Source organism: Petromyzon marinus, chromosome 34 (assembly GCF_048934315.1).
Source record: "Petromyzon marinus isolate PM22_M1 ecotype Great Lakes invasive population chromosome 34, UKy_Petmar_22M1.pri1.0, whole genome shotgun sequence".
In the NCBI taxonomy this organism is placed as follows: Eukaryota; Metazoa; Chordata; class Hyperoartia; order Petromyzontiformes; family Petromyzontidae; genus Petromyzon; species Petromyzon marinus.
Genome location: NC_133700.1, coordinates 12,429,588 through 12,447,534, shown reverse-complemented (window position 1 = coordinate 12,447,534; position 17,947 = coordinate 12,429,588). Strand labels below are relative to the sequence as shown.

The window sequence follows — 17,947 nt, the reverse complement described above, 5'->3', positions numbered from 1 at the left end:
ACAAATACTAATCAAGACAAATTGGTGGTACTAATAATGTTGTCAAATGCCTCATTCAATTATTCAAGGTAGGGTGCCTTGACCTCGTCATAGTTTTAAAGTACAATTTACCATAAATAAATAAAAACTTGTGAGTGTCCCCATTAAAAATTATGGGGGCATCCATAGACGATGTGGCGATTCCCAGAACAACCTGTGGCAGCGAACGGGGCAGGACGCCAGAGAGGCCCCTCCAGTGAGGAGACGGAGTGATGGAATCAGCTCAAGTGCAGGTGCTGGATGGATTATCGTGGTAGGATCGTGAGCTGTGGCGGTGGCTTGGAGAGGCCTTCATCCAGCAGCGGATCGACTATGGTTGATGATGATGGTGAGCATATTCACACTAAAATGCAAAGGTCACTGTTGAGCATTGAGCTCACGCAGAGCGGTGAACATTCCACGTTACTATGGCGAGGCAACATGAGGCCGGTATTGAAGCAGTCATAATTGCGGTTCGGTAAATAATGTATACATTGACTTAAGTTTCTAAAAATATATTTTTAATGTTTTACTTTTAATGATGGGCTTCTGTTACTCAATAGCTATTAATAGGGAACTATTAATAGGTAACTATGAGTAGATGTGCCTTTTAAATTTGTTCACCAGGATTTTTTAAATTTTAATTCTCTTCAGGCCTCATGATGTAAAATGCAATGTCCAACTCTTATTATCAACTCTGTCTCTCTGGCCTCGCTGCATTTGTGCTGTGAATAAGGGGCGCTGCCCGAAACGTTATCTATTCATATCCTCTGTTTCCTTATTAGGCCACGGTGTTAGTGACGAATGTCTAGATTTGAAGTTTTCGTGACTGCAGGGATCTATACTCTTTGGTTCTTTCGGTAAAGTCACGTCGGTAGAAAATAAATAAAATCACGACGTATCGATTGCAACACAAGCAATCATCATCAGGTGGGAAATGGCTTCCATTTCAGCAAAAAAAATCGTGGGCGGGGTCAGTCCTGCAGTGGGCGGGGCTTTGCACTTTTACGGGCGGAGTTAGTGGGGGGGGCGGGGCTAGGGGAGAGCCCACGCCCTGTGCCCCCACCCCTCCCTCTCCTCGCAGACAGCAAAGTTGTCGAGAGTCCGGCTGAGTGGAGAGAGGAGTGAGAGCAGAGAGACGAAGACGAGGAGACTGAGAGAGACGAGGAGACTGAGAGACGAAGAGACTGAGAGAGACGAGGAGACTGAGAGAGACGAGGAGACTGAGAGACGAAGAGACTGAGAGAGACGAAGACGAGGAGACTGAGAGAGACGAGGAGACTGAGAGACGAAGAGACTGAGAGAGACGAGGAGACTGAGAGAGACGAGGAGACTGAGAGACGAAGAGACTGAGAGAGACGAGGAGACTGAGAGAGACGAGGAGACTGAGAGACGAGGAGACTGAGAGAGACGAAGACGAGGAGACTGAGAGAGACGAGGAGACTGAGAGAGACGAGGAGACTGAGAGAGACGAAGACGAGGAGACTGAGAGAGACGAGGAGACTGAGAGAGACGAGGAGACTGAGAGAGACGAGGAGACTGAGAGACGAAGAGACTGAGAGAGACGAGGAGACTGAGAGAGACGAGGAGACTGAGAGACGAGGAGACTGAGAGAGACGAAGACGAGGAGACTGAGAGAGACGAGGAGACTGAGAGAGACGAAGACGAGGAGACTGAGAGAGACGAGGAGACTGAGAGAGACGAGGAGACTGAGAGAGACGAGGAGACTGAGAGGGGGACACGAGGAGGAGGGAGAGGAGGTCATGCTGAGAGCATGAGGAGGGACACGAGGAGAGGAGCGCTGCTGCTGCTGCTGGGACTCGCGCTGTGGTCGGCGGGGAGCGGGGCCAGAGAAGGTGAGTGTGAGTGTACACAGTGTGTGTGAGTGTACACAGTGAGTGTGAGTGTACACAGTGTGTGTGAGTGTACACAGTGAGTGTGAGTGTACACAGTGAGTGTGAGTGTGTACACAGTGAGTGTGAGTGTACACAGTGTGTGTGAGTGTACACAGTGTGTGTGAGTGTACACAGTGAGTGTGAGTGTGTACACAGTGAGTGTACACAGTGAGTGTGAGTGTACACAGTGTGTGTGAGTGTACACAGTGAGTGTGAGTGTACACAGTGAGTGTGAGTGTACACAGTGAGTGTGAGTGTGTACACAGTGAGAGTGAGTGTACACAGTGTGTGTGAGTGTACACAGTGTGTGTGAGTGTACACAGTGAGTGTGAGTGTGTACACAGTGAGTGTACACAGTGAGTGTGAGTGTGTACACAGTGTGTGTGTGTGTGTACACAGTGTGTGTGAGTGTACACGGTGAGTGTGTACACAGTGAGTGTGAGTGTACACAGTGAGTGTGTACACAGTGTGTGTGAGTGTACACTGTGTGTGAGTGTACACAGTGTGTGTGAGTGTACACGGTGAGTGTGTACACAGTGTGTGTGAGTGTACACAGTGTGTGTGAGTGTACACAGGGAGTGTGAGTGTACACAGGGAGTGTGAGTGTACACAGGGAGTGTGAGTGTACACAGTGTGTATGAGTGTGTACACAGTGTGTGTATGTACACAGTGAGTGTGAGTGTGTACACAGTGTGTGTATGTACACAGTGAGTGTGAGTGTGTACACAGTGTGTGTATGTACACAGTGAGTGTGAGTGTGTACACAGTGAGTGTGAGTACACAGTGAGTGTGAGTACACAGTGAGTGTGTGTACACAGTGTGTATGAGTGTGTACACAGTGTGTATGAGTGTGTACACAGTGTGTATGAGTGTGTACACTGTGTACACAGTGAGTGTGTACACAGTGAGTGTGTACACAGTGAGTGTGTACACAGTGAGTGTGTACACAGTGAGTGTGTACACAGTGAGTGTGTACACAGTGAGTGTGAGAGTGTCTACACAGTGAGTGTGAGAGTGTGTACACAGTGAGTGTGGGAGTGTGTGTACACAGTGAGTGTGGGAGTGTGTGTACACAGTGAGTGTGTGTACACAGTGAGTGTGTGTACACAGTGAGTGTGTGTACACAGTGAGTGTGTGTACACAGTGAGAGTGTGTACACAGTGTATGAGAGTGTGTACACAGTGAGTGTGTGAGTGTACACAGTGAGTGTGTGTGTGTACACAGTGAGAGTGTTGGCGAGTTTGAGAGCTAGATTGTGTGTACAGTAGTGTGTGTTGACTCTGTGTGTGTAGAGCGTTCTCTGAAGGCAACAACTGTAGTCAGTAGTAAACTTAAGCCATCAGCGGAGTGTGTACACACAGTGTGTGTGTGTGCTAATGTGAGTATGCTAGTAGTGTGTGTACACAGGCGTGTGTGTGGATACACTCCTGTGTGTACATGTAAGGGGGGAGTGTGTCCTCGTGTGTGTGTGCACACTCGATATTGTGAGTGTAAATGAGTGTACTCTGGAGTTACTATGCAGAGTAGAGTGAGTGTGTGTAAAGTAGCGTGTGTATACTGGTATATGCGCAAATGTGAATGTGTACTTTATAACTGCAATGCTGTTTACGACTGCGAGTGTACACACAGGGAGGGGTGTGAGGGAGATTAACTTGACACAGTTTAAATAAAACACACTCAGACGTGCACACACACACTGATTATAACACGGTCATTAGCTGACGCAATTAAATACTGGGTAACACTACTGTACACACACACGAGTACTCACAATGATTAACACACCCATTAGTTGACATAATCAAACGCCGGTGAACACGGTGCACACCGATAAACACACACAGGTGAGCACACTGCTTTACACACTCACACAGGTGAGCACACTTCTTTACACACTCACACAGGTGAGCACACTGCTTTACACACTCACGCTGGTGAGCACACTGCTTTACACACACACACACACAGGTGAGCACACTGCTTTACACACACACAGGTGAGCACACTGCTTTACACACACACACAGGTGAGCACACTGCTTTACACACTCACACAGGTGAGCACACTGCTTTACACACTCACACAGGTGAGCACACTGCTTTACACACTCACACAGGTGAGCACACTGCTTTACACACTCACACAGGTGAGCACACTGCTTTACACACTCACACAGGTGAGCACACTGCTTTACACACACACACACACAGGTGAGCACACTGCTTTACACACACACACAGGTGAGCACACTGCTTTACACACTCACACAGGTGAGCACACTGCTTTACACACACACACAGGTGAGCACACTGCTTTACACACTCACACAGGTGAGCACACTGCTTTACACACTCACACAGGTGAGCACACTGCTTTACACACTCACACAGGTGAGCACACTGCTTTACACACTCACACAGGTGAGCACACTGCTTTACACACACACACACACAGGTGAGCACACTGCTTTACACACACACACAGGTGAGCACACTGCTTTACACACTCACACAGGTGAGCACACTGCTTTACACACACACACAGGTGAGCACACTGCTTTACACACTCACACACAGGTGAGCACACTGCTTTACACACACACAGGTGAGCACACTGCTTTACACACTCACACAGGTGAGCACACTGCTTTACACACATTCACAGGTGAGCACACTGCTTTAATCACACACGCAGGTGAGCACACTGCTTTACACACTCACACAGGTGAGCACACTGCTTTACACACTCACACAGTTGAGCACACTGCTTTACACACTCACACAGGTGAGCACACTGCTTTACACACACACACAGGTGAGCACACTGCTTTACACACTCACACACAGGTGAGCACACTGCTTTACACACACACAGGTGAGCACACTGCTTTACACACTCACACAGGTGAGCACACTGCTTTACACACTAACACAGGTGAGCACACTGCTTTACACACACACACACAGGTGAGCACACTGCTTTACACACTCACACAGGTGAGCACACTGCTTTACACACTCACACAGGTGAGCACACTGCTTTACACACTCACACAGGTGAGCACACTGCTTTACACACTCACACAGGTGAGCACACTGCTTTACACACACACACAGGTGAGCACACTGCTTTACACACTCACACAGGTGAGCACACTGCTTTACACACTCACACAGGTGAGCACACTGCTTTACACACTCACACAGGTGAGCACACTGCTTTACACACTCACACAGGTGAGCACACTGCTTTACACACACACACAGGTGAGCACACTGCTTTACACACTCACACACAGGTGAGCACACTGCTTTACACACACACAGGTGAGCACACTGCTTTACACACTCACACAGGTGAGCACACTGCTTTACACACTAACACAGGTGAGCACACTGCTTTACACACACACACAGGTGAGCACACTGCTTTACACACTCACACAGGTGAGCACACTGCTTTACACACTCACACAGGTGAGCACACTGCTTTACACACTCACACAGGTGAGCACACTGCTTTACACACTCACACAGGTGAGCACACTGCTTTACACACACACACAGGTGAGCACACTGCTTTACACACTCACACAGGTGAGCACACTGCTTTACACACACACACACACAGGTGAGCACACTGCTTTACACACACACACAGGTGAGCACACTGCTTTACACACTCACACAGGTGAGCACACTGCTTTACACACACACAGGTGAGCACACTGCTTTACACACTCACACAGGTGAGCACACTTCTTTACACACTCACACAGGTGAGCACACTGCTTTACACACTCACACAGGTGAGCACACTGCATTACACATTCACACAGGTGAGGACACTGCTTTACACACACACACACACACAGGTGAGCACATTGCTTTACACACTCACACAGGTGAGCACACTACTTTACACACACACACAGGCGAGCACACTGCTTTACACACTCACACAGGTGAGCACACTGCTTTACACACTCACACAGGTGAGCACACTGCTTTACACACACACACAGGTGAGCACACTGCTTTACACACTCACACAGGTGAGCACACTGCTTTACACACACACACAGGTGAGCACACTGCTTTACACACTCACACAGGTGAGCACACTGCTTTACACACACACACAGGTGAGCACACTGCTTTACACACACACACAGGTGAGCACACTGCTTTACACACACACAGGTGAGCACACTGCTTTACACACACACACAGGTGAGCACACTGCTTTACACACACACACAGGTGAGCACACTGCTTTACACACTCACACAGGTGAGCACACTGCTTTACACACACACACAGGTGAGCACACTGCTTTACACACTCACACAGGTGAGCACACTGCTTTACACACACACACAGGTGAGCACACTGCTTTACACACACACACAGGTGAGCACACTGCTTTACACACTCACACAGGTGAGCACACTGCTTTACACACACTCACAGGTGAGCACACTGCTTTACACACACACAGGCGAGCACACTGCTTTACACACTCACACAGGTGAGCACACTGCTTTACACACACATACACAGGTGAGCACATACGCTGGTACTGTATTAACCAGTGTGTGTGTGTGAGTTTGTGTACGAACCCGGCGAGCCAAGATCGAATCCCACTCAAAGCAAACACCAATGACGATTATCTGAACCGGTCCTGGGCCTCCCTTAGGTCGATTTAGCCTTAAATGAGTACCTAGAGCGATGTGTAAACATCGCCACCGGGGAGACGAAGGCGGTCGGGCGTGGTGCTGGCCACCCAGCCCTCGTGTGCCGTGCCGGCCTTCATTGGTGCTAACTTAACGCACTTGCCCCAACAGTCTGTGTAGGTTACACGGAGTTTTTGTCTATGTGAGTGTGAACATGCGTGTATGAACAAGTGTCTGTGAACTTGCATGTGTATGAACAAGTGTGTCACTCTTGTCAAGCCATATCTATAAGCTGCAGTTCTATAAGCTACCTGATGAGTTGTGTCCCTTCAGTCTTACATGTGTCAGCGCTTATGATGAGACAATTCGTGATTTACTTAGCAGTACATTTGTCTAATCCTTAATGATGAACCTCGGTGATTCTAATGAACTCTTTGCTTGAGTTTCATTGTTCAGTCATGCACTATGTAAGTACTTTTAAAGTTAAGCATATAAGTAGATAGGTGATTATGTTAATATTATTTAAACCAGGCAAGGCCCACTCATTTGCAGGTATGTATGTGTGCTTTAAACTGTGCAGTAATAATAATTTAAATTTTAGTTCTTGCATTGACTCCTGTGTTATAATAATTCAATTCAAGACGACGATCACTGCCAAATTTTAAAAATATCTAAAAAACTCTTTCACTCTCACCCTCATCATCATCATCATCGACTGTTAGGCACCCACTAGCCATTCGCCATGTGCTGACAAATGAGCCTCGTGCAGGAAGATGCGGGACGGGTGTGTGTAAAGTCACAGAGGAGTGCGACACACGGATATGCTGCCTCTGGAGTCTGTAGCAACAGCAGGCTTGCACTGTGATGCTATCATCGTGTCATTCCAGACGGTCGGTGCAGGAATGCGGGCTCTGTAGGCAAGGCTCTGTAGGCAAGACTCTGCAGGCAAGGCTCTGTAGGCAAGGCTCTGCAGGCAAGGCTCTGTAGGCAAGACTCTGTAGGCAAGACTCTGTAGGCAAGGCTCTGTAGGCAAGGCTCTGCAGGCAAGACTCTGCAGGCAAAGCTCTGTAGGCAAGACTCTGCAGGCAAGGCTCTGTAGGCAAGGCTCTGTAGGCAAGGCTCTGCAGGCAAGGCTCTGCAGGCAAAGCTCTGTAGGCAAGACTCTGTAGGCAAGACTCTGCAGGCAAGGCTCTGTAGGCAAGGCTCTGTAGGCAAGGCTCTGCAGGCAAGGCTCTGTAGGCAAGACTCCGTAGGCAAGACTGTAGGCAAGGCTCTGTAGGCAAGGCTCTGCAGGCAAGGCTCTGTAGGCAAGGCTCTGTAGGCAAGACTCGGTAGGCAAGGCTCTGTAGGCAAGACTCTGCAGGCAAAGCTCTGTAGGCAAGGCTCTGTAGGCAAGACTCTGTAGGCAAGGCTCTGCAGGCAAGGCTCTGTAGGCAAGGCTCTGCAGGCAAGGCTCTGTAGGCAAGGCTCTGTAGGCAAGACTGTAGGCAAGGCTCTGTAGGCAAGGCTCTGCAGGCAAGGCTCTGTAGGCAAGGCTCTGCAGGCAAGGCTCTGTAGGCAAGGCTCTGTAGGCAAGACTGTAGGCAAGGCTCTGTAGGCAAGGCTCTGCAAAAGCCCAAATGATAAAGAGTCACCATTTGGCTTCCCTAGCCTCCTGCGTCCCCCCCCCCCCACTGCACCCCTTAACTTGTAAAAGTATTAAATAGGCCTTATGCCTATTATGCCTATTTTATCAATTTATTATTTTATTCTCATTCTACGTGACTTTACCGAAAGAACCAAAGAAGAGGCCTTATGCATATATGAATTACTCTTCATCTAGGTCAGGGGTCGGCAACCACAATAACAAAAAGAGCCATTTAAAAAAATATAATTTGGTAAAAAAGCTCAATAATTCAAGAGCGAAGTATAACGTCACGAGGCGGGCCTGAAAGAGCCACATGCGGCTCCGGAGGTGCAGGTTGCCGACCCCTGACCTCCTGACCTCCTGACCTCGTGCACGGCTCTTATTGCCAACACACTGCTGGTTGAGGGCCTCCCCATGCCGTGCGGGTCGTCGAAGGTGATCCGACCCATACCTTCACCATGATGGTCAGTGCGAGTTGATGAAGGTGGGGCTGTTGGGAGAACAGTACGGTAGAGCAAGTGCATTTTCTGCGCTCTCTTCTGATGGCATTGCAGCCCCAGACTAGCCTACAACGCCTGTTTTATACGCTGTGGTCACCCATCCCAGTACTATCTAGGCTCAAACCTGTTTAGCTTCTGAGATCTAATGAGATAAAATAGTTGGCATCAACTTCAGCAAGAGAATTCCACCCCTGGCTTTCATGCTTATTCTTAAGAAGTGCTTCAAAATATTGCTTCATATATCAACGCATAATTGGAATTAAATAAATGAAGATTACACAGCTTTTACGACCAGGAGCAGTCAAAACTTATAGACACTTTATATTATTTCCAATGTCTCACCCAGACTTTCAGCTTGCTCTCTCACGTGATAAAGTAAATTGAAAATCATCCTAGTCTCTCTACTATGAAGATTGTTACTTGCCTGGAACGTCACCTATTATATATATCAATTTTAGAGTAGTGTTATTGATGAGTGTGGTCCGTTTTTGCTATCAGGTTGACAGGTCAGTATATCAGAAGACTCCTGTTTGTGCTGCAGCGTTCACGTAAAAGCAAATGCTCGAGTGATTCCTGCTCAAATGAGAATTGAGGCATTTTGCATTTCCCATTTACAGCCCTGTGCCAGTTTTGGCAGTTCTACATTCCGATGGCAGGGTCTAGTCTTCTATAGGATCACTCTCCCACACATTGGTATCTATTTTATTATGCCCAGAATGATGATGGGCTACGTTGACCCCAAACCAGGATTTGAACTTGTAACTTTCAGATGGCGAGCAGCTCGCTCTACCCACACAGCCACTTGGCCGGATAACGACATACCCACCGAAATGTGGCATTGTGGTGGATAGGTGACATTGATGGGAGTCAGGATAGGCTCACGAAGGGGAGGAGAGGCTGCGGAGAGAGGGAGAGTAACTCTGTTAATAATTCATCGCTGTGGTCACGGAGCCCCTCTGAAGTGGCGGTGCAGTCCAGAGGCCCCGTGGGAATGAATAATTAAATTGTGTGCTGTGTTGCACCCGTTAATTGCTCTCGCGTCCCTGAGTGTCCGAATCCGTGTCCTCCAGCTCCTGTGATCAGTGCCGATCGCCCTGCGTGCCTTTGAAGTCTGCCGCCGGCCACTGCTCCACCCGGGCGTCGTGTACATTTATAAAGAGTGGCGCACTCGCTGGTACAATGCAGAATGTAGGGGCTTTTTAGACGAACTTAACGGCCCCACTCCGAATGTCATGTATTGTCTTCTGTAGGTAATATTTGGACTGTGATGCTCTAAATATGTTAGGTTGATTTTTACACGATGCAGTTTTTTGTTTGTTGAGTTTGTCAAATGGGTCATCAAACTTTGGGTATTTTGGAATCCCAGACTGGTTCTGCATCGTTTCATTTATTGCTAACACGCTAGAGTTATTTAGTCGCTACGGCGTATCCCCTCGTTTCTTGGCAAAGACTCGTACAGTGAGCGTGTTGTGGGCACAGGAAAACGAATGGGGAGAATTTATTGGAAATGGGGAGACAGTGCTGGGTTTTTGTTACGTTTTATACATTTGTAATTAGTTATTTGAAACTAAAATCTAATTTTCCCTGGTTTGGCCTTCTTTAAACAATTCCTTTTTGTCCAAGTGCTCTTACGAGTGTCATTAAAACATTACTCTCAAATACAACCTGACTGCAAGTTTTAAATTAATCTTCCATTTTCTTATCCACCCCCACTTACAAAAAAACATTACAAGCAAAAAAGTTAAAGTGGACCCGTGTTTTTATAGCCTCACATCGCTACTATGGTGCCCTAACAACGCAAAACGCACACCTGTGTAGGCTACGCGCCTAACATGCACAACAAATCATTGTTCATGCTGTTGATCTCTCTTTCACGAAGACGGGCCATTCCAGAAACGACGCCTATTGTAGACATTTTTTTTTTCATGCAGTGTTATTGATGAATACGTTGACTAAATGTGGTTGAGGACACGAAGGCAAAAGTGTTAGTTAAACAGCGAACGTTTCAATGCACATTGTAATGTTGTGAGATATGGTGAACCTTGCAGAAAAATAAAGCATGGATCGCCGTGTATTTACTACGGTGTACCAGAAATGATACAGAGGAGAGACGTGGAGCAGTGGCACAGTGGTTAGCACACTGCACCATGAACGCGATTCTTGAGTTTCCCAGCCACGGCTAATATCAAAGGCAAAGTGATGTCATGATCGATTGACCATTGAGGAGGCCTTTGTTTCCTGTTTACAGCACTGAGCCAGTGCTGCATGGGCGACTTTATTGTAGAACCACTCTTGACTTTCGCACAGAGAGATGAGCTGAGTCAACCTCACAACCGTCCGATTGCGAGCCGCTCGCTCTTCCGCTGAGCATCCTCTGACAGCATGGTCATGCAACCTCATGACCAACAAGGGATGTGGAGGACTTCATCCAACAGTGGATTGACCAAATGCTGTACATTATTTGAATTACTGCACTATCGTAGAGGGGAGGAGTTAAGGTGAGCAGTCGTTTTATTTACTCAGCAGCGTTTGCACCAAGTGGATGAGACGAGTACAGAAGAGCGTTTATTAAAAGTTGTCCAGAGTTCAGCAGACTGTTTTTTTTCTTCTTAATTTCATTCCTTGTGCCATAGCCCATGCCAACGAAGCTGGGATGCTGCACCAAACTGTTTTGGGATGGTGGCCGGAGTGTGCCTGAGCACGCAGGCGGTGCAACTTTACCAGAGCCGAGCGGATCCAGGCGCTAGGCCACAAAGAGGTGGCTTGAGGCGGTGGTTGGGAATTGAACAGGGGGCCCCATTTTACTCCTTGTTACTCGGGCCCATGCCAACCTCCGATTGGCACGGTTGGCTACGTACGGTGCGAAATAAGTTCAACGCACATACATACAACCGCGACACGCCGCTGACTGTAGTAGGGATGTTTTATGGAACTGCTTTTGCTGGGTGGCTGGAGTGCGCTGGAATTGTAAGCGAGTCCGTGCTGGCGAATCTCTCCTCTCGGCCACAGTGGCGTGGTTTGGATCGCGAGAGTAAACGAACGGTCTTTGACACTCGGCATTGTCGTTTTGTTTTTCAACGTGGCACCGCGGTGGCTGAAAAGATAATGCCGCCGCCGCCGCACCGTATCTGGGTTTGCGTCGCTTTGGGGAGCGGGTTGTGCGGCCGAGCGGTGGAGGAGGGAGGCCCAGTCACAGATGTGTTGGTGCCGTCTACCAACTGCAGTTTTTCTTTTCAACATTTCTCGCTGGTTTGTCATTTCCTCTCGCGAGATTGACTGCAAGACGCTGAACACATGCACGGAGCATGTTCACGCTTCGCAGATCGTACTTGGAACCAAGAGCACCCGTGAAGGGTTATGGTGCTTTCATTGGTTGTGAGCTTATTTTTTTGCAAATGCGAAGGGTATACGAGTCTTCTGTAAATGTGAATAAAATAAAATATCACCCAATATTAGGATAGTTTATTTGAACACCTACAGCTTAATCTTTGTCGACATAGAAACATAAGTGCACAAAGCCCATTCACATCCTTTATTTAAGCAAATGTAATTTCATAAAAATAATGGAAGGGTTAAAATATAACAACCGCTGGCGACTCTTCACTAAAGAATGTTGGCGCACCAGTTGGTACTCAGTGGACCGTTCCTCCTGGGAGACGATGGTGTTTATGGGGCCAAATCGACCCTGACCGGGATTTGAACCTACGGGTACAAAGTGTGGGGTCCTCCTGCTGTGCCGTGAGAGGAACAGGACGTGATAAACAGTACGCACATGCGTCCAAGGAGAGAAGAATGGGTGCTGCTGTTGAGAGAGAACAGCAAATGAGAACCTTGGACTTGAAAGCAAAGTGTGGCCAATTTTCTTTGTGTTTGTTCACCACGAGGCTGCCTGCCCTACGTGCATACATTTGCACGGCGTGAACGTGCACTGGTGCGCGTGTTAGCGTGACTGCATTTGTGCCCGAGTAAATAACGCATTAATTTGAGTTGAGCAGAGCTGCAGAGCTGTGTGTTTATGAGCGTTAGCTCCGGTCAGCCGAGCGGCGAATACACAATGTTAATTCTCACATTGCTGGCCTCGCTGCTCCTCCTCTTCCACGCTCACCCACCTGTCAACCCACACTCTATCCCCTCACTGACTCGCACAACACAAAAACCCCCAATATAATATGGCCTCAGACTGTCGGATCAATGTGCTGTTGGCGAGCAATGATTAAGGCTTGCATGGCACACCAGGCGGCGGACGGCCAACACCTCGCCTGGTCGCCTTTCCCCAGTGCTGATATTTATATACTGCACCAGATACTTATTTAAGGCTGAGTAGATCTAGGGAAGCCCAGGACCAGTTCAAATATTCGCCACTGTTATTGGTGGTGAGCGTGAATCAAGGTCGGGTCACCAGGCTCGTAGCGCAGTGTGCGAGCACGCGCCACGCTCACTCGGAAGACAAAGACGCACACATACGCCATGCTCGCACATACACGCACACGTGTTGCATCATTTCTTGCTGACCTGGAAAGAAAAAGTGTCTAGACCCAGGGGGCAGAAGAATTTATGGACACCACTTAATTCATTCATTTTATGGAATCTCTATTGCTCGATAATGTTAAATGGCACGTTCCGGCATGCAGTTATTTTCTTTATAATGCACATTACTTATATGGTAGAGCCTCACCGAGTCGGAAGACTTTTTCAAGAGGGTCCTGCATTAGGATGTTTACACGGTTCTATTCATGAATGGTTCTCAGGTAGGAGGAACCCAGATTCCGCAGAGAAAACCCACTCGTAGGAAGTGACAAACACTCAAAGGACCGCGCAGATAGATTAAAATCATTGCTGTGGATGAAATCTATGTGTGCTGCCCTTGCAGGGTAGCTGTACACTCATTCACCTTGCCGGGACAGCGGGCTTTCCGAGTAAGAAAATGTTATGGAAGGTTCGGAACAGGTGGCGAATGCCCGAAGCAGACCCGCGGTCTGTGTTTGCTCAAATTTAAGTTGTGCTCAGGCTAAAATCCAGACGACACACAGCGCTTTGTGCAAAAGTCATTCGCTCAAGTTTCACCCCCCGCAGTTGGTTATTACAACAAGGGCTTTAGTGCCACCTCTCAACAGCCGTGCTCCCTTGCGCTTACATAATATTTGAATATGCTGCACCTTTTTAACCTTGGTCGTTTGTTTAAACCGGACAGACCAGTCCTGTGCGCGCTGTGCGACTTGAGGGTGTGGAGATGGAGCCGCGGGCTTCGATGCTTTGCCGATGGCATTTCGGCGTGACCCCAGCCATTTTAAATTTAACGGCGCCCCACGGAACAGGGGGGGGGATCAGTCCCCAAGAGGGACCGTGCAATGCTAGCAAGAACATGTTTTTTTTTTGTGTTGCGGATGAACAGATCAGTTCCCCCTACGTATTGTCAATGTAGCGCTGCTGTTTAGATAGCAATCTACAGGTTTTGTGCTTTCAGATTATCGCGTCATCGGTGGTGCGTGCGCGCGCGCGAGGGAGGAAGCGCGTACAGCTCACGTGGGTTTTATTGATTCCCTCTTCAAAACAAGTTGTTTTGTGACTTGACGAACTCAGCCGATGAATGTGCCTTGTTACTTTGCCAGCGAGTCGCCGTTCCCGGTGAACGCACCCCGACGCAGAACGGCGCCTCGATGCGATAGCCGGCAAGTTGTGTGAATACGCTACGCGATAAGAGATACACACAGATGAAAGCTCTTTACGGCACAAGACGGGGAAAACGGAAACATTTTGTGGCGGACAACAATTTGACGGCCCGAGTTCGATTCCTGACCACGGCTAACTTCGTTAGAGGGATACCTGAGCTCGTCCTGCCCCCCCCGCCTTTACCAATCCTCGCTGTCCAGCGTAGTGAAGTATGGGCACACATCCCCCATAGTGTGGAGAGGCCTTCATCCCGCAGTTGATTGATTAAAGTGGTTATATTTATTACGATCAGAATTGTTCTCACTAAAGAGATCAGCAAAGTGCCGCCTGTGGTGGGAAACAAAACCAAGGTGAAGAGTCCAGCAACACGACGGGATGAGAGGGGCTGTGCCACGTTTGACCTAATGAGATTTGTTTCATGTTTGCGTCAGAAAGGAGGCCAGGTCTGCACAGAGCTCTGCTGCCTATCGAGTTACCCAGCTGAAATCAGAGGGTCAACGGGCGGCTAATGACCTCGGCAGGGTTGGCGGCCATGCCCGGCCTTCATCAGAGATTCCATTTGTAATCCCCCAAACCTAAAACACTAAAAGAAAAATGATCAGTAACGGACGTAGAGATTAATAACGGAGTGACAGCCGAGGAATGGAATGCATTCCAGAGGGTCGTCGACTGAGGAGATGGAGCGATGAAATCGGTTGTCCTTCCCCCGCACCTCCGATAAGCACGGTTGTCTATGTGCGGTGCGAAAGAAGTTCTACATACATACAGTGCATGTGCTAGTTCAATTATTTTATCCCAGGACTGTGAGTGGTAATGACAGCTTGAGGATTCCTTGTGGATTACCCACGGCTGATGATGATGAAAATGAACATCACAGTGAGCACCAAGTTGTGCTAAATGTGCAGTGCTGTATGAGGGTAGTTTCTCTTGTGTATGAGGGTAGTTTCTCTTGTAATTCATAGCTGTGTGTTTTTGACTATTAGGTGATGGGAAAATCTTTGTTTTACTGACGAAAGCGATACGTATTTGTGATGGTGGCACAAAAAACACGCGTCAAATTAATGCTGCCATAACAGGTGCATTGACCCTGAACTCGAGACTGTTTTGTCAGTTTAATCTTTCTTTTAAGTGTTGTAATTGCCGTTTAAAAACTAAAAATATTTTGACTTTTCTTTTCTGGATTTTTTTGCTCCGTAAATCCCCACTGACAGAAATGCAACATAAGTCCGCCTCTTGTGATGTTGCGCCTGTGCTGTGACCTATCCGTACATCATCCTGTCCATATTAGCGGCATATTTATACATCTCGTCCTAAAAAACCCATCTGACGTTCGTGCCGTATTTATGCGTCGGTCTCGGCGGATATTCACAAACTGGGTCGGGCTGCACCGGTTGGCGCAGCCACGGACCCCCCCCCCCCCCCACGTGCAGACGCCCCCCCCCTCCCCCACGTGCAGACGCCCCCCACGTACAGATGCCCCCCCTCCCCCACGTGCAGACTCCCCCACGTACAGACGCCCCCCCCCTCCCCCACGTGCAGACCCCCCCACGTGGACAGCACTTGTCCCAACAGTCTCTTAAGGCTATACTGAGGGACATTTGTCTTTGTTTACATCTAATTTGGTAATGCTTTAATTTATCCATAAACACACGCATGACGAAGTTTCCCGGGCGGCCCGGGCGAGATTGGGGTACGATGAGCACACGGGGTCCCCTGTGTGGTGGGAACACGGCGATGTGTCGCCGTGTACCCACGGAGGTGTTGACATGTCCACTCGGAGCAAGCCCCCACAGCCCCACCGCCACGTTGCTTGGTGGAAGGATACGCGTGCCCATCACTGAGCGGGGCGGCGCTGTGCGGACAAAGCCCCTCTTGATTTAAAGCTTTCGTGACTGCAGGGATTCATATTCTTGGTTCTTTCGGTAAAGTCACCACGTAGAAGGGAAACAATAAAATAATAAAAATATAAAACATTAAAATTCTCACGACGTTTCGACTGCAACACAAGCAACCATCATCAGGTGTGAAAACCACCGAAGGGGGGCTGCTCTCGGCTGAGTCGAGCCCCCCCATCCCCCCCCCCCCCGCAGTGACCCCCCCCCCCCCATCTCCCACGCGGCGTACGGCTCGTCGAGCACACGGCCACAGCATCTGAACTGTGCTGCTAACCTGTGGCCAAGTGAATCGTGGTGCATCGCCCCCCATCCTTGTTTACTTAAAGTTGTGATGAGGTTTGCTGTACGCTGTGACTGTTGCGTAATTGACTGCGATTTGCCGATGAGTGGCAGGAGCATAGAGTCCCTCCGGATATCTCACGCGAAGCACAGCACCTATACACGACCACCCGTGCCAGGTGCCTAAAGCCTGAATCGTAGCGTACATCCTGTATGTCGGATATATGCACATCTCTGCTCACACCACAGTGCTCATATCTATGTTTTGTGCAACATCTGAATCATCCCGCTCATCTGCAGACAATTGCATCATAATAATCCGTCCTTAAAGTTATGATGAGTGTGGCAATAAGCTGTGACCAAGTGGCAAGAGACTGGTCTGTGTGAGTCATGTATTGTGGGTTGTGCAATAGCCAAAAAGTAGTGGCAACCTCCAAGACCTGTCGGCCCATGAATATGAACAAAAAAATTCAGCAAAACACATTTTTATTGACTTATTTCAAACCCACCTTATTTGAAATATTGCGGGAGAAATGTACGTTCTGAGAATCATTACCTCGTTTAAAATCCTCCATCAGCAAACAAATTCCATACAGCTCGAACACTTTGAATATCCCATTGTAAACAGCAGTCAAATGCTAATTCACTTATGACCCTGTGAGAGAGCCCATTGATTCGACTCTCTTTCGTGGCGTTAACAATGGTAGGAAAATTGAGACGTAAGCGCCTCCTCTAATGCGAGAGAGGGCCGACGCGTGGGTGCGGACGGAGAGCGCAAGTGGCTGAGTGTCATCCCCACCAGCGATCGCGTCCGCTCAGTGTAGAGCCCAAAGACGCACACACACACACGAGCGTACAAGCGCTGTCGCTGAAAGTCACTCCCCCGCGTCACAGCACCACCCCCTGCAACAAACGGCCCAGTGTTGTGGCTAACTGAATAGACAAGAACGCCAATTGATGGTGGCGACGGGGACACTTTTTTTTCTTCTCCTTCGCTGTAGCGTTTTACCAAGCGACGGCTTTTTATAGCTGGCCAAAAATATAAGTGCGATTAAGTGATGCTTAGGAGGAAAACTGCCAGGTTGGCCAGCAGGCTCGTTGGTTTGAATGCCTGTCAGGCAGCACTGAACGGTCGTGTATCACTATATTGTCCTACCTAACAATAAAATAATGACAATAAATAATCAGAAAAGGTGTTGCCTTGCCACGTAAATATTAATTAAATTAACAGATCAGTCTTGTAACTGGTGGGGTCATCCAAATCAATGTTCTCCAGAAGCATTTGTAAGCAGCAAAAACCTCTGGATTGGTTGTACCAACATTCATCACCAGAGCCTTGATTAAACTAATGCTGCTGTCGCCTAATTCTTCTTTATCCACAATCACAA

At 48.4% G+C, this 17,947-nt stretch overlaps 1 protein-coding gene across 2 annotated transcripts in view; it reads left to right on the top strand.

Moving 5' to 3' along the window:
* Positions 1-1,046: 1,046 nt before the first annotated feature.
* The window catches only part of LOC116948734 (epidermal growth factor receptor-like), a 103,095-nt gene continuing 86,194 nt past the window's right edge, over positions 1,047-17,947 (top strand). For both annotated transcript variants that reach the window (XM_032965756.2, XM_032965757.2), the window contains exon 1: positions 1,047-1,874. In XM_032965756.2, the coding sequence (XP_032821647.1) occupies positions 1,793-1,874 (82 nt within the window). In that variant the 5' untranslated portion in view covers positions 1,047-1,792. The remainder of the gene's footprint in view (positions 1,875-17,947) is intronic.